Source organism: Barbus barbus (assembly GCF_936440315.1).
Source record: "Barbus barbus genome assembly, chromosome: 12".
Lineage (NCBI taxonomy): Eukaryota > Metazoa > Chordata > Actinopteri > Cypriniformes > Cyprinidae > Barbus > Barbus barbus.
In genome coordinates this window covers 7,749,377-7,765,333 of record NC_136740.1, presented here as the reverse complement: position 1 = coordinate 7,765,333, position 15,957 = coordinate 7,749,377, and the positions used below count along the sequence as shown (strand labels likewise).

The window sequence follows — 15,957 nt, the reverse complement described above, 5'->3', positions numbered from 1 at the left end:
CACAATACAATTTATTTAATTTTATTCTGTTTGGTCATGCACAAAAATAACTGAACAGTTTAATAACTTTGGTTAATAATTAACACACATGCTTAGGTTCAACATATCTAAGTAAACATTATTTTACACCCCAAATTGATAAATAAAATCTCAAAGAAGAAACAACTATTTGATTTGATTCTAGGTACTGAATTAAGTCCATGTACTATGTAACACATGAAGTAAAAGTATATTGAAAGGGGTAAGAGGCTTTCTGAAAAGGTGATTGTCAACAATGAAACAAATTTACCATCCATAAATGGAAGGTGAAGTGCACAGGCTATATAAATAAAGGTGACAGGCCTTTTCATTAATTATTGCTTAGTTTTGTGGAAAAGACCACTGCTTTAGGGACTTCTTGTACAATGCTGAAGGATATACTGAACACTGCCATCCATTAATATGAACAGAAATGTTTGATTTAGGTTGTACCATTTATCATAACTACTTATAAAAAAGACTTCACATGTGACAAAGCCACGATTAACAGATAGCAAGCATGCAAGTCTAAATGTTATCTGCTGGGAAAAAAAGTCATATCTGGCTATACAGAGATTTACTACAGTCAGAAAATAATTATTCAGCAGATGTAGTAGCTCATTGTAATCTGATTTATTTGTTTGTTTGTTTGTTGCTGGTAGTAGTGTTGTCAGAAAAAGCACAGCAAGATCTAAAATAATAAATTACAGTGAAAAGTTCCCTCACCATTATTTAAAGCATGTTTAATTTAAGTGATTTAAAATAGTGGTGGATAATTCATAAAACGCTGGATAAATCATAAAATCAAAAACAGTAAAAAAAAATTCTTTACAAAAATTCTAAATACAGTAAAGTTATATGACATTTACTCATATATCAGCTTAACCTGTTAAAATGATAAAAAAAAAAAAAAACTTTTTCTCTGTGGTCATTAAACCATCACAAGACTTAAGTTGCTGAAGTACTTTTGTTTTTGACAAACTCGCATATGTAGTACTGTGTGGCTCCACAATCTACCTGGCTCCAGGCTCCAGTACTACGAAGCTGCACACAGTCACCTTTACCATTGTGTGGGCTCTGCAGAGACCAGACTGTGGTATTTAAGAAGGGGTTACCATCAACAAACGTGTACCCCACCTCTGTCACCCCTACCTGTAGCCCTATGAACACATGAGTAAGATCAGCTTTTCTGATATAGTCAGCCAGCAAGGTGTTTGTCTCTGTGGTTCTGGGCATAGCAAGAGACCCCCCACGCAACTTGCAGTTTAGAAGTGACTCTTGATACCTCCGTGCCTCTGTCACCAGCAGGTAAAACATGTTCTCGGTTTCCCTGATACCTAGAACCACTTTAATAAAATTGACAAAACATAGTACTGGTTAATGTCTTGTAAATATTTGTCTGTGTCTTGTCAACACTTGTCTGTGTCATGTCAACACTTTTCTGTGTTTTCAATGGAAATAATTGTGACAAGCAGTATGGAATGGGGCTGTTGTCTCAGCTCATCTAGTATTGATTTTGTAGTTTTAATTTTGAATAGATACCACACCCTTTAATCATACAGCGGCCCCAAAACAAATGTGTAACCCACCTAAAGTGCATAAAAGTCATTACATTAGATGACAAAACGATCAAATCAAGTGGATTGTTAACAGTAAAGATTGAAGAATGCAACTTATTTCAATACTTCATACAACCACTACAATTTACATATAGATCAGTTAATTAAAAGTCATTGTAAAACTAACTAAGGGACATTAGTTCAAGTTCTAGAAACATTTGTTAAAGATGCCTCTTAGTTATGAGAAAAACAATCTTTCAATGTTACTATAAAATAATGTTTTGCTAATCATGAAATCATGCAAATTACATATTTATCACAATGGACAATACTAAATCAATATCAGGGTCAAACAAGCAAATTTGATTAATTAAACACGCAAGTCTCACCGTTCTTAAGAAACTTGACAGCATTTTTCAGTTTGCTTATATTGATGTCCATCTGTCCGACAACCTTTCTGTACCTCCCACAGTCACAGGTAGTACCTGTTACACGTATTTTGCAGGCTTTAGGCTATGATAGATAATAACTAATAATAAAAAACATAAAAAAAATCTAATGCCTGCTACATTCTGACAAAGCAGAAAACACGTGCTTTGGCATTTACCAGGTTTTCCTTTGAATCCTGGGAGACCATCAATTCCTCCTTGTCCCTTGTCACCTGATTACAGTAACATTTATAATATAAACATATTGTAAAACATACAGTGTCTTTTAACTAAGCATTTGCCACATATTAATATTACAAGCACATATCAATGATTTTATAGAATTCAGTAATAACATTGAATAACCACTAGATAGCAGCAGTGCACATAATTCACTGTATGTATAGAATTTCGCCCTCATCTTCAGAGCAAATAATGTCATTCTCCAACTATGTTATTTTTCTTTTGAAACATTAGTGTTTAATATAGTCCATGTGACATTAGGGGTTCAACTGTAATTTTATGTTGTTACGAAAAGTTTTTGTTGCACCCAAAAAAAAGACTTTATTCAACAACTCTTCTCCTCATCCCGCCTGCAGCAGCATGCCGCCATTATGGAGAGAGTATCACAAAACTAGGGGGCTGTATGAAATATTGTATTATGAAGTATCTTTTCCTTTTTATCTATTTTTTTGTGATGAGCTACTGTGACGTGAATTTCCCTTTGGGATTAATAAAGTTAATCAAATCAAATCAAAATCAAAGCAGCATGCGCTTGCTTCTGCATCATGTAAACAATGCATGCGCATGGTGCCGCTGCTTACTTAACGCATGCGCATGCGTCATTTACATGATGCAGGAGCAAACACATGTGTTGTGATATTCTCTCCATAATGGTAGCACGCCTTTGCAGACAGGATGAGGAGGAGAAGAGTTGTTAAATAAACACAAATTTTTGTTCACAATTTATTCTTGTTGCTTCGTAAAATTACGGTTGAACCCCTGATGTCACATGGACTATTTTACCAATTTCCTTGCTACTTTTCTGGACGTGGGAACATTACAGTTGTGTTGCTGTCTATGAAGGGTCAGATCGGATTACATTAAAAAATATCTTAATTTGTGTTCTGAAGGTAAACGAAGGTCATATGGGTTTGGAACGACATGAGGGTGAGTAATTAATGACAGATTTTTGGGTGTACTAACCCTTTAATGTAGGCCATACAGACCTTCGCCTAATGCATTAGGACATCCACATTACCTAATTAGATCAATGGACCCTGTGTTTTTGTGACAAACTTTCAGGCAAGAAGTGCTCAGCACATTATCATTTAGTTTGATGACTTAAAGCGGTTATAACTGACACATTTTGAATCTATACATGTTCTAACTAGAAAGCCACCACAAGTATCCATTGCCATTTTATAAGAATCCATATAATTGTATTTACTGTAAGTGTGTTATTCCCTGTCTGGAAGGAATGATTGAACATGAACTAGTACACTTTTCCAAACAAAATGATAGGTAATCTAAAAAGGGCATAGATAAATTGGAGTATACTGTACCATGCAATTAACATACTGGGTGGAAAGGAAAGTGGCTTTCTGTAGACAATTCCCAGATATAGTAGTGTTGATTCATCAGAATATGTAAAAATAGCATAATAAACAGAGCATTCAGTTACTCAGTTATTCAGTCTATTTACCTGTCGTTCCACTAGGGCCCATCTTTCCTATTCTTCCCATCTGTCCTTTTTCTCCATATTCGCCGGTCAGGCCTGTGGAAGATGAAGGTAACTGGCCTCTTGAAAACAGTCTCACAATGCTTTAAAGAAATTAAGCACACCATTAAAGCAAAATAAAATAGTCTTATTAAGGCCTGTTCACACCAAGAACAATAACTAATAAAGTTATAGTTCTAAAAATCGTTCTCCGTATTAAAGAATAGCAGAGTCCACACCACAGAGAAACAATATTGTTGGAGTCATTTTCAAAAGATTTTTTCCCCCCTATGGATTAAACAAAAACATTGACAGCCAATCAGAAGCAATCCTGCTGTAACAAGCTCGAAAATTTAAAGTGGTAGACAAGCATGCTCTTAAAACAATGTCCGCTGGTGTGGATGCAAATCTTTATAGTTATCGTTCTTTGTGTGAAAGGGCCTTTACACATACACTTTTTTTTTTTTTTAACCTCAATCATTGATTTTTGCGTGTGGCAAAATTATTTTGTGTCAGCTAGTCTTAGATATAAAACTTATTAAATTACATTTTCCAGCTTGTGAAAAGGTTGGAGACAATTATTTTTGAAACATCTTGTGACAACCTTGGACAAAAGCAAATATCCATCTAGAAAAGGGTCATAGGCATTCCTGAGTTTCACGAAGCAATAGTAAGATATAACGGCTTTCATTTCTGTACTGCCATTCAATATGATTTTTGTTTACTCTTTTGTTTACTCATTTTGATTGAGTGGCACTGACAATTCCCTACATATGTATATATGTGTATATATATGTGTATATGTGTATATATATATATATATATATGTATATGTATGTGTGTGTATATATATATATATATATATATATATATATATATATATATATATATATATATATATATATATATATAATTTTTTTTTTTTTTTTTTTTTTTTAACAGAACAGAAGTGTTTCTGCGGTGTTTGCTCCATTTATTAAAATATTTGCTGCTTATTAATAGTTAGTTAGGTAGCTGTTACGTTTAGGTATTGGGTAGGATTAGGGATGTAGAATATGATTATGCAGAATATGTGCTTTATAAGTACTTATAAGCAACTAGTTAATAGTAAGAATTGGTCCCTATACTAAAGTGTTACCAAATATTTTAATTATAAGGCAAACTACATTGGAAAACATCAGACAGAATTTACTGTGTGCAATGATTTGTGGAATAGAGGAACCATCTTGATGTCTAAAAAATATAAATGTTCCACAGCTGAAAATAAAACTAAAGTTTGCCGTAAACAGCCATTCTAAAACTTAATGCCTCTGTGGTCACTCTGTAGAGTGAAAAAACGGGGTAAAAGTCTTCCTGGCATTTCTGCTTTTTTTTTTTTTTAAGTATGTTCATGTGTGGAAAAAAGGGCATGTCTTCCTGTGATCTCACTTCCAGACCTTCTTTGTACTGATTCGATAAACAGCTTGCCTGGAAGAGGCTTGTCTGCGGCACTACAGGTTACACTTCCATCTTTAAACATGGCAACACTGCAGCCCTTGGCCACAGTTAACACGTCTGCCTGCCTCTGACATGACTTCCCTCAAGGGAAGATGTGGTCTGGCAGAAACAGACAGAAACTGGCTCCCAGCAATACTCTAATGCCCAGTGAGGGCAAGAACACATCAAACAACTAAATACAGGTCAAAGTAGAATGCACGCTATACTGCCACTCTGGAAAAACCTTCCTGAAAATGTTTAGGCCTCAGACATACTTTCAGTTATATGGAATAAACACACATCTCTTAAGCCAAGATGTCATATACAGTAACACATCTCATAACCTAGTATTACAGCGGTGTCTGTGCACGTGATCATCTTGGTCTGAAATAATATGTACAGCACCTATGCTAATCCTTCAAGTTTGCTTTCTTATTTCTGTCTTGAGATGTCCATGCCAAGGATACCAGAGTCCTCACAAGTTCCAGTTTGGACACAGCTTTACCTCAGACGATGCCAGAAATGGATACATAAGACTGACGTAATACTTTCATTAAATTGCAATTGAATTGAAAAATTTCAATTTTTCCATTAACAGAAAGAGCAACTACACTGGATAATTTACTACACTGCACTTTAAATTAATTAAAGCAGTTGTTTGAGCTCATTGGATATTTTTGGCTAAGAACTGTAAACAGCCATGCTTTAACCAACTTCCCTTTAATCTATCACTGATTTGTTAAATAACAAACCAACAACGTGTCAGAGACCTCGCTGGCCAGGTGGGCTGGTTTTCCCCATTCTTCCCTCTTCACCTTCTGCTCCCACCTCACCTGGATTGCCTGTTAGTTGAAGAGACAAAGTTAGAGACTTCTCAAACAGAAAATTTACTGACAAAACTGTTTGGGATGGGTCTTACCCAAACAAGCCTCTCCGTTACATTGCAGCTGTTTAAATACTGACAGTTATCCAATATATAGGAGGGCGAGTTTATTGGCATTGCCAAAATTATGAACCGTAGGGTGAGATGTTTCCTCTTAACAGTTTCTTTTTCTTTTCTTTTTTTTTTTTTGAAAAACAAACAAACAAAACTTTATACAGTGCCCTCCATAAGTATTGGAACAGTAAAGACAAAATTGCTCTGTTGGCTGTGGAGTCAAGACATTTGCAAATATGATTAAAAGATGAATATGAGGCAAAATAACTACAAAATGTAACTATAAAATACAGAATGTCAGAATCCGTTTCAACACATGTTTTACCAAATAAAAAGAACAGCACTTTTACAGTTCATCCCACTCATTGATGTGAGCATAAGTATTGGGACAGTTGAACATAAGGCAGATATAAAAGATTAAAAGCTATTATTTAGTTGCAGATCCCTTGCGCACAATCACAGCAGTGAGTCTGTGACCCAAAGACATCACCAGACTCTTGGTCTCATCTTTTGCAATGCTTTTCCCAGCCTTTAATGCAGTCAGTTACAATTGTTGCTTGTTTTGGGGAGTTTCTGCATTTACTCTCCTCTCCAGCTGGTGAAATTCATGTTCAATCGGATTTAAATCTGGAGATTGACTTGGGCAATCTAAGACTTTCCATTTTTTTGCCCTTATAAATTCCTTGACTGAACTGGCAGGGTGTTTTGGGTCATTGTCCTGATGCAATATGAAGCACTTCCCAATGAATCTGGTGGCATTTTCTTGAATATTGGTAGGCAAGATGGTTTTGTACCCTTCCAAATTCATTCTGCTACTGTGATCATACATTAAGTCATCAGTAAAGTTGAGAGGGCCTGTTCCAGAGACAGCCATGCATGCCCATGCCATGACAACACCTCCACCATGCTTTACAGATGAGGCTGTATGCTTCGGATCATTGCAATTCCCTTTTTTCTCCACATTTTTGCTTTCCCATCACTTAGATAAAGGTTCATCTTTGTCTCATCGGTCCATAAACACAGTTTCAAAACTCTTCTGGCTCACCTTTGTGCTTTTTTTGCAAACTGTAATCTAGCCTTTCTATTTTTGGTGCTGGTCAGAGGTTTGCATCTTGCTGTGTAGCATCTGTAATTCTGTGTCAAAGTCTCCTGAGGACAGTAGATTGTCAGAGCATCACCCCAGCTTTCTGGAAGTTGTTGGTGATTTTACAGACATGTCTATTAGGATTCATTTTCACAGCTTTTATGATTTGTCTGTCATCAACTACTGTTGTTTTCTCAGCCGATCAGGTCGTTGTTGGTTGCTGGTGGTTTCCAAACTCTTGATTTCTCCATGCCCTTTGTTTTTACTAGAACTCTAACTGACTTCCTTTTTTCTTTTAGCATCCAAATTGCTTGCTTTTCTCTCAAAGTCAGCTCCCTCGTCTTCATCCTGGTTTGTGTGTGTCATCATCAAATGCAGCTGATCACTTAGAAAGACCTGTGAGGCAACTGTTCCAATACTTATGCTCACATCAGATAGAGGGATGAAACTCTAAAAGTGCTGAACTTCTTAGCTGGTAAAACATCTGTGTTGAATCACCTAATAATATGTGACATTCTGTAGTTTTGTCTCATATTCATCTTTTAATCATATTTGTAAATGTCTTGACTCCACTCTCTTTCTACACACACACACACACACACACACATGCATGCATGTTTGTTTTTTGTGAATTGTGGGGATATTCCATAAGCGTAATGGTTTTTATACTGTACAAACCGTATTTTCTATCACCCTACACTTAAACCTACCCCTTACAGGAAACTTTGTGCATTTTTACTTTCTCAAAAACAAAACTCATTCTGTATGATTTATAAGCCTTTTGAAATATGGGGACATGGGGAAATATCCTCATAAATCACCTTCTCCTTGTAATACCTATGTCATGTCGTCATACAAATTTGTGTCCTCGTGTCACAAACGCGCGCAAACACACACACACACATTAATTCCCAGAAATTGCATCAGTTTCTATATGCATGCTGTTTTTTGTAATGGAATGATAGCTGGCCACACAGGCAATTACAACGTTAATGTTCTACATGATTTTCCAAGCTGAGACTGTGATCCTATTAATGACAGAACAACATTTTGACACAGGCACATTGTTGGGTTTACAAGCAGGGTTCCTATAATAAAAGAATGAATAATACGAGAAGCTACTCTAGCACATTAAATTGATGATTTCATCTACAGTATATACTCAGCCTTACAACAACCAACAGGGAGCCAACAATATAAAAAGTGGTGACCAGCAATTGTCACCTTATAAACATATTTATACCTGATCTTACCCGTTTGTGCAATGTAATATATTTAGTTTGACTCAGTAATGCAATGTAATTGTAATAATTATTATTATTAATAATAATAATAAATGTGTTCATGATAGTGTTCATGAAGTTAAAATCTGTAGTGGTGATTATTTGAAAGGTGATAAAACACCCTTCTATCAATGATGATGATGATGATAATAATAATAAAATACCTTTTGATCCAGGGAGAATGCTGTTGGAGCAGACTTCGGTTGTAGCACAATAAAGGTATACATTACAAAGAAATAGAAATAAAAAAACCTTGCTGATGAAATTTTGTTCGTCCATGACTTGCACTGGAAACTGACTTTGCTCTGTTCTCAAGAGAAGAGCGAAAAGGGAGTTTTACTTATGTTTACCAGACCTTATCATATCAGTGTTTCGTTTTCAAACAACACTGTCCAGAACACAGACTATCTTCTTGCACTTCAAGTGAGGAATGTGGTTGTGTGAAGAAATGTTGCCATCCTAAACATAATTTCTGATAGAATGTGACAAATACATATACATACAAATTATATCAATTAAAATATATAAATTAAAAAAGAAGCCTATTTATCATGTTGTGAAATGTCAAATGAAATCTTTCATCCAAACACTTTCTGGATGTTTAGGTAGTCGCAACTGTTTTTACATGTGCTAATGGCAATATTTAAAAACTGTCACACTAACACTTAATGTCAAATTATAGTCTAATAGCACACTTGTGGTTAACAATTTGTCATGTTGGGTTGAGTGTATGATTATTATTGGTTGTACTAGCAATAACAATGGCTGAAATGTGCATTACATATATGACCTCAATCAGGTTTAGATTATAAATAATAATACGTTTCCTATTGTTGCATCAGGTGTATCATTTTGGGATGGTGGTACCATGTTTGGTACCATTGCTTTTGCTCTGCTCATGATAATGAAAGAGGTAAAATTGCTGAATTTGAGTGATTTAAGAACATTTAGCACAGGGGCCTAAATCATTTGCTGACCAAATCAATCTCTACACATCTACTGAAATTACTGTTTTTTTCTTTTTTTTCTCTTTTCAATTTACTAATTAAAATTATACTTTGACTACAAGTTTCAATGCTGCGTGTTTGTGCTTGAGCAAGCTGATTTTATAAAAATGCTAAGGTAATACTTATTGTAAAGGAGAAGGGGTAAAAATGCATTATGGTCAATCAGCCATGCCTTCCACCATCCATTTTCCTTTTATGGAATTTGGGAGGACACGGTGAACTTATGGCTCATACTTCAGGTGAAGTAACTTAGATGTGATTGTAGGCATTTCTGTAGAATTTCTAATATAATTAATACTGTGTTTTAGGGGCTTAAGATTTCCTGTGAGGAAGCAGAAAATGACTTGGTAGGGCAGATTTTCTCCCTAAATTGTGAATGTTTTTTTTTTTTTTTTTCCTATTCAGTCTTCATCAATGGAAAATCTGGTCAGGACTAGGCTGGTAATCTTGAATGTGTCGGTCTAGAATCTCAATAAAAACACACAGCCTACTCACACTCACCATTACTTGACTCCCCCAACTTTTTATTACAATGACTATCTTGCTTGTGGCCAACTTTGTGCACAGCTTGGGTATGACTTTGTGTAGAACTATTATTGTAGGGACTAATTTAGATGGTGGTTTAATGATAGCCCTCTCGTAATACATTACGATTCACACCACAAGAGTGAAGGGGTTTAAGGGGACAGCAGTTATATCATGTCACTAATTGTTTGCAGTACAGAGACTTAACAATGAAGCAAAAAATCATCTATTCATGTCTGAGAATGATGCATAAATAAATAAATAATTAAATATATAACTAAAATGCTAACAGGTGGTCTGTTAGTGTAATCAGATTTGTGCTCTCTGTTTATGGATTCCAGATTAGTACTATTATTTTATCTTTATTGTGACTAAGGAGAATATTATTGGAGAGGATTTGTTTGTTGTTTTTTATTGCGGGAAAGTACAGTGGGAGCCCACTTGTTACCAATGTCTATTTTCTATTTTTTTTGAAACCATAGGAATGTAGCATCACAAACAATATCAAACAAAAATAAAAAAGCAATCAAGTGGCTAAAGTGTAGCTTTTTGTACAAACTTTTTCCCCCAGTCTACTGAAGGGGATTGTAATTCAATAACTACTTTGATGGATTTGTTCTGGATTTGCAGGCCTGGAAGAAACTGCTACAGTAATTGATTTCGTTCTCATTTTTGTTGTGGTTTCTCACTATCAGCACATGCAGATTGCGGTTTCCCATCAGTGTGTTTGCTCATTTGCTGTACACCTGTCTCTTCTTTTCTTTAACTCATTCTGCTATTTAGTCTACCTTGTTTTGTTGGCAGATTGTTTTTCTTGTCAACTCATGTAATTTACTCTAGTCAGGTCAGATCAGGTCTTGTGAAGCCCTGTTCTGCCTTGATCTCTGCCCAGTTGACCTGTGCCTTCAGCGTATCTCTCTCTCTGGCCCCAGATTGTCTACTTGGTTTTGTACTCTGTCAATCCTTTGGATATGTAATATTACTGGACTGTGTCTGGCTTCTGAACCTCACATCTCACACCTGACCCTTGACCCTTCACTTCTCTGTCACTCCCATTCGCTAATCCATTTTTGATTACCTTTTGCGCTTGGGTCCCCAACTCATTTCCTGACACTGACAGCCTAAACATCCAGTCCACTTTTTTAACACAGATTTTTCTTTTCCTTTTATTCATGGGTGGTGATGGCGCAGTGGATAAGACACATGCCTTTGGTGTGAGAGTCCCGGGTTCGAATCCACTGTGAGACACCAATGTGTCCCTGAGCAAGACACTTAACCCCTAGTTGCTCCAGAGGCATGCGACCTCTGACATATATAGCAATTGTACGTCGCTTTGGATAACAAAATGGCGCCGCTGATGGCAGCTATTGTGCGTTGCTCCTCAGTGTTTGTATTGTTTTTGTTTGTTTTTCCTGTTTTTTGTTTTTCAAATAAGATCAGCTTTACCAGGGATGATCTGCTGAACATTCGGCAGAACACACCACAAAATCTTCTACCGGTTTTTGATTTTTCGGACGTTTTGCTGGACATTGTAGTTGGCGGAGCCATAGCTCTGGTCAAACGCTACAGGAGGCGCAGACGGGGAAAGCGAGCCGGCGCGCTCGTGAAACTTCGTCAGCGCGGATTTAGAACGGCGTTACCTAGCATCCATCTGGCGAATCTCCGCTCTCTACCCAACAAAACGGACGAACTCCTTCTGCTCTCCCGGACAAACAAAGACTTTTCTAACTCTGCTGCTCTATGTTTCACGGAAACCTGGTTGAATGGCGACATACCGGACAGCGCGATCCATCTGCCTAATTACCAGCTGATAAGAGCAGATCGGGACACGGATTCAACGGGGAAATCGCGCGGCGGCGGGACATGCTTTTACATCAATGAGAGGTGGTGTACAGATCTAGAAACGCTCTTCATTAACTGCAAGCCGTTCTATTCCACGCGGGAGTTCTGCTCGTTCATTCTCGTGAGTGTTTACATTCCACCGCAAGCGCACGTGAGCACAGCTTTACAGAAACTCGCTGATCATCACAGAGAGTGAACAACAACACCCGGACTCTGTTTTAATCATTCTCGGGGACTTTAATAAAGCAAATCTCTCCCGTGAACTGCCAAAATACAGACAGCATGTTACATGTCCCACCAGAGACAGTAATATATTGGATCACTGTTACACAACAATAAAGGACGCATATCACTCGGTTCCACGAGCAGCTTTAGGACTCTCTGATCACTGTTTGGTTCATCTTATTCCATCCTACAGGCAGAAACTTAAGTCTGCGAAGCCTGTATTAAGATCTGTTAAAAGATGGACTAACAAAACAGAGCGGGATTTACAAGCCTGTTTCGACCTGACTGATTGGTCTGTTTTTGAAGCTGCGGCAAATGACCTGGACGAGCTCACAGAGACTGTAACATCTTATATCAGTTTCTGTGAGGACATGTGCATTCCTACCAGGACTCATCTATTCTACAACAATGACAAACCATGGTTCACTGCCAAACTCAGACAGCTCCGTCAGGCCAAAGAAGATGCTCACAGAAAGGGGGATAAAGTCTTGTACAAACAGGCCAAATACACACTGGAAAAAGGAGATCAGAGTGGCAAAGAGGAATTATTCTGACAAGCTCAGGAACAAATTCTCTTCCAGCGATCCGGCTTCAGTGTGGCTAGGATTAAAGGACATCACCAGCTACAAAACACCACCCCCCAGCACTCTGGAGAATCAACACCTGGCAGACGACTTAAATGAGTTCTTTTGTCGTTTTGAACGATCACCCCACACCCGCCCAGAACACCCCTCCACACAACCATTCACACCTCCAGCAACCCCTCTCTCCCCCACACCTACAATTCAAATCAGCGAAGATGATGTGTGCCAGGTCTTCAGGAAGAACAAAAGAAGGAAAGCACCTGGTCCAGATGGTGTGTCACCAGCCTGCCTAAAAATCTGTGCTGAGCAGCTGGCCCCCATCTTCACACAGATCTTCAATAGATCACTGGAGCTGTGTGAAGTCCCCTCATGCTTCAAACGCTCCACCATCATCCCCGTCCCAAAGAAACACAAAATTACTGGACTTAATGACTACAGACCTGTGGCACTAACGTCTGTAGCCATGAAATCATTCGAAAGACTGGTTCTGGCTCATCTGAAGGACATCACTGGACCCTTACTGGACCCCCTGCAGTTTGCCTACAGAGCAAACAGGTCTGTGGATGATGCAGTCAACATGGGACTACACTTCATCCTGCAGCATCTGGACAGACCAGGGACTTATGTGAGGATCCTGTTTGTGGACTTCAGCTCTGCTTTTAACACCATTATCCCGGAAACCCTTCAAAATAAACTAACTCAGCTCTCCGTCCCCACCTCCGTCTGCCAGTGGATCAACAGCTTCCTGACAGACAGACAGCAGTTAGTAAAGCTTGGCAAATTCACATCCAGCACTCGAACCATCAGCACTGGAGCTCCTCAGGGCTGTGTACTCTCCCCACTGCTCCCTCTACACCAACGACTGCACATCTAAAGACCCCTCTGTCAAGCTCCTGAAGTTCGCAGACGACACCACACTGATCGGCCTCATCCAGGACGGTGACGAGTCTGCTTACAGACAGGAGGTTAAGGAGCTGGCTGTCTGGTGCAGTCTCAACAACCTGGAGCTTAACACGCTCAAAACGGTGGAGATGATCGTGGACTTCAGGAGAAACCCCCCTGCTCTCCCCCCACTCACCATCATGAACAGCACCGTGACTGCAGTGGAGTCATTCAGATTCCTGGGCACCACCATCTCTCAGGACCTGAAGTGGGATATTCACATTGACTCCATTGTCAGGAAGGCCCAGCAGAGGTTGTACTTTCTTCGCCAGCTGAGGAAGTTCAACCTGCCACAGGACTTACTGAAACAGTTCTACTCTGCCATCATTGAATCCATCCTCTGCACCTCAATAACTGTCTGGTTCAGCTCAGCTACCAAATCTGACCTCAGAAGACTACGGAGGGTAGTCCGGACTGCTGAGCGAATCATTGGTACAACCCTCCCCACTCTCCAAGAACTGTACTTATCCAGAGTGAGCAAAAAGGCTGGTAAAATCACTCTGGACCCCTCACATCCAGCACACAACCTCTTTGAACTTTTACCATCTGGTCGATGCTACAGAGCTCTGAGCACCAGAACGACCAGACACAGGAACAGTTTCTTCCCTCAGTCAATACATCTCATGAACACTCAATAAATAAACGTAGAACACACAACTAATACATTATCCATTCACCACACTCACTTATTTTATTTTATTTTCTCATTTCTAATTTGCACATACTTGACCTGTACATGCATAGTCGCCTATATTATATATTATGTATTTTTTTTTTTTTTTTGCTGCTTTGTACATTGGTCATTGGCTATTTCCTGTTATTTTGTTTCATTACCTGTGTCCTGTCCTGTTACTGTCCTTCTGTTGCACTGTGGAGCTTCTGTCACTATAACAAAATCCTTGTATGTGTAAACATACTTGGCCAATAAAGCTCATTCTGATTCTGATTCTGATAAAAGCATCAGCTAAATGAATAAATGTAAATGTCATGCACTTTGTCTTTGCTCCATGAGCTGCATTCAGTCAGCAGAATTGCAAAAAATATTTTCAGACAGTTTTTTTTTCTCCTTGTCTATTTGTTGTTACCCCAAAATCATCCTATTGATTTTTAACCAACATTGCTGTTTGTGTTTTCTCAGCATGCTCAATTTAATGGTCCAGGCAGAGTAGCTTTAACAGTTAACCTCTGCTGGCAGATACTGTAACTACCCTGTATTGTAAGCAAAAAAAGTATATTTCTACCTGAGAAATGTCAGACAAATAATAATAATAAACATAAAATAAACACAATAAACAAACACTCTGTAACTGTTACAGATTAAAGAAATTAACAAAAAGGTAGTGGTCTGATCTTAATTCTTTACATTTATGCACATTTTTAGTATTGTAACACTTAACGTGACATGCAAATGTCACATGGTTGAGACTGTGGACTTCTCAGGTGGCGCTGGAGATGGGGCTTGACGGAGTCTCCCTCACTTCTCCTCCTCCATGGTCCTTGTGTCCGATTAAGGAGCCTGCTCAATGGCTTCTGCTGATCTGGATGAGGACATGTTGCCCATTGATAGTTCAGATGAACTAGTTGTGGAGTCATTTGACACAGATGTGTTGAAGAGATCTGTCTCTTGCTCCACACAGCAAAGCCTTGCATATAATGAGCTGTTGTACATTATGATCTGTGCCACAGCCCAACTCAGTTTAAGCAGTGGCAGAACTGTATTCTGAGATGTAGCACTCCATTATACCATTGAGGCAGCCCAAACCATCAGCCAGTCTATGGTGTTAATGGAGAGGCATCTGTGGCTCATTTTGTAAGGCGCAAAGGAGTGTGACAAAACCGTTCTTCTAGATGCCCTGTCTCACCCTCTGGACCCTCTGGACCCAACGGCACTGCCATTGAGATGGTAGTGGACATGTTGAAAGAGGTGAGAACACTGTCAGCTCCTCTCGTAACCTCTGCTTCTTCACCACGAACGAGTTCCTGAAGAGGAGCAGAAGGTGAGTGTGGCTGCCCAAGCCCATCTCTAATTTCTTTTTTCTTACTAAGAAGTTCCATTAGGTCCAGTATAAGTGTACATAATACAGTGAGCTTGACATTATTAATTTCTTACTATATTGAAATAATGTGCATAAATGTGACTCTCTGAAGATCCTTAATAAAATAAAATCACACACCATCTAAGAGATTTTAGTGTAACTGCATTTTACTAATTGATTCAATTAATTTTTGCTTAATATTCTATTACTAATCTGAAATATTACAATTCTTAAAGGGGGCATAACACACACACAGTTTCACCCAATCTCATGTTAATCTTGACTACCTGT

General features: G+C 38.4%; 1 protein-coding gene across 1 annotated transcript; it reads right to left on the bottom strand.

Moving 5' to 3' along the window:
- Nucleotides 1–637: 637 nt before the first annotated feature.
- colec10 (collectin sub-family member 10 (C-type lectin)) lies at nucleotides 638–8,812 on the bottom strand. The gene is made up of 6 exons (XM_079430599.1): nucleotides 8,670–8,812; nucleotides 5,972–6,043; nucleotides 3,711–3,782; nucleotides 2,185–2,238; nucleotides 1,967–2,062; nucleotides 638–1,364 (listed from the first exon to the last, which is right to left on the bottom strand). Exons 1-6 carry the CDS (start codon nucleotides 8,782–8,784, stop codon nucleotides 967–969), a joined length of 807 nt encoding a protein of 268 aa, XP_079286725.1. The 5' UTR covers nucleotides 8,785–8,812; the 3' UTR covers nucleotides 638–966.
- Between the last annotated feature and the right edge of the window lie 7,145 nt (nucleotides 8,813–15,957).

What these genes read in the sequence shown, in the direction of transcription:
- colec10 (XM_079430599.1), bottom strand. Translation starts at nt 8,784, where the DNA reads ATGGACGAACAAAATTTCATCAGCAAGGTTTTTTTATTTCTATTTCTT. An exon ending in CAGCCCACCTGGCCAGCGAG is followed by an intron (nt 3,783 to 5,971) that starts GTCTCTGACACG and finishes CATCTTCCACAG; the next exon opens with GCCTGACCGGCGAATATGGA. An exon ending in AGGATTCAAAGGAAAACCTG is followed by an intron (nt 2,063 to 2,184) that starts GTAAATGCCAAA and finishes TACGTGTAACAG; the next exon opens with GTACTACCTGTGACTGTGGG.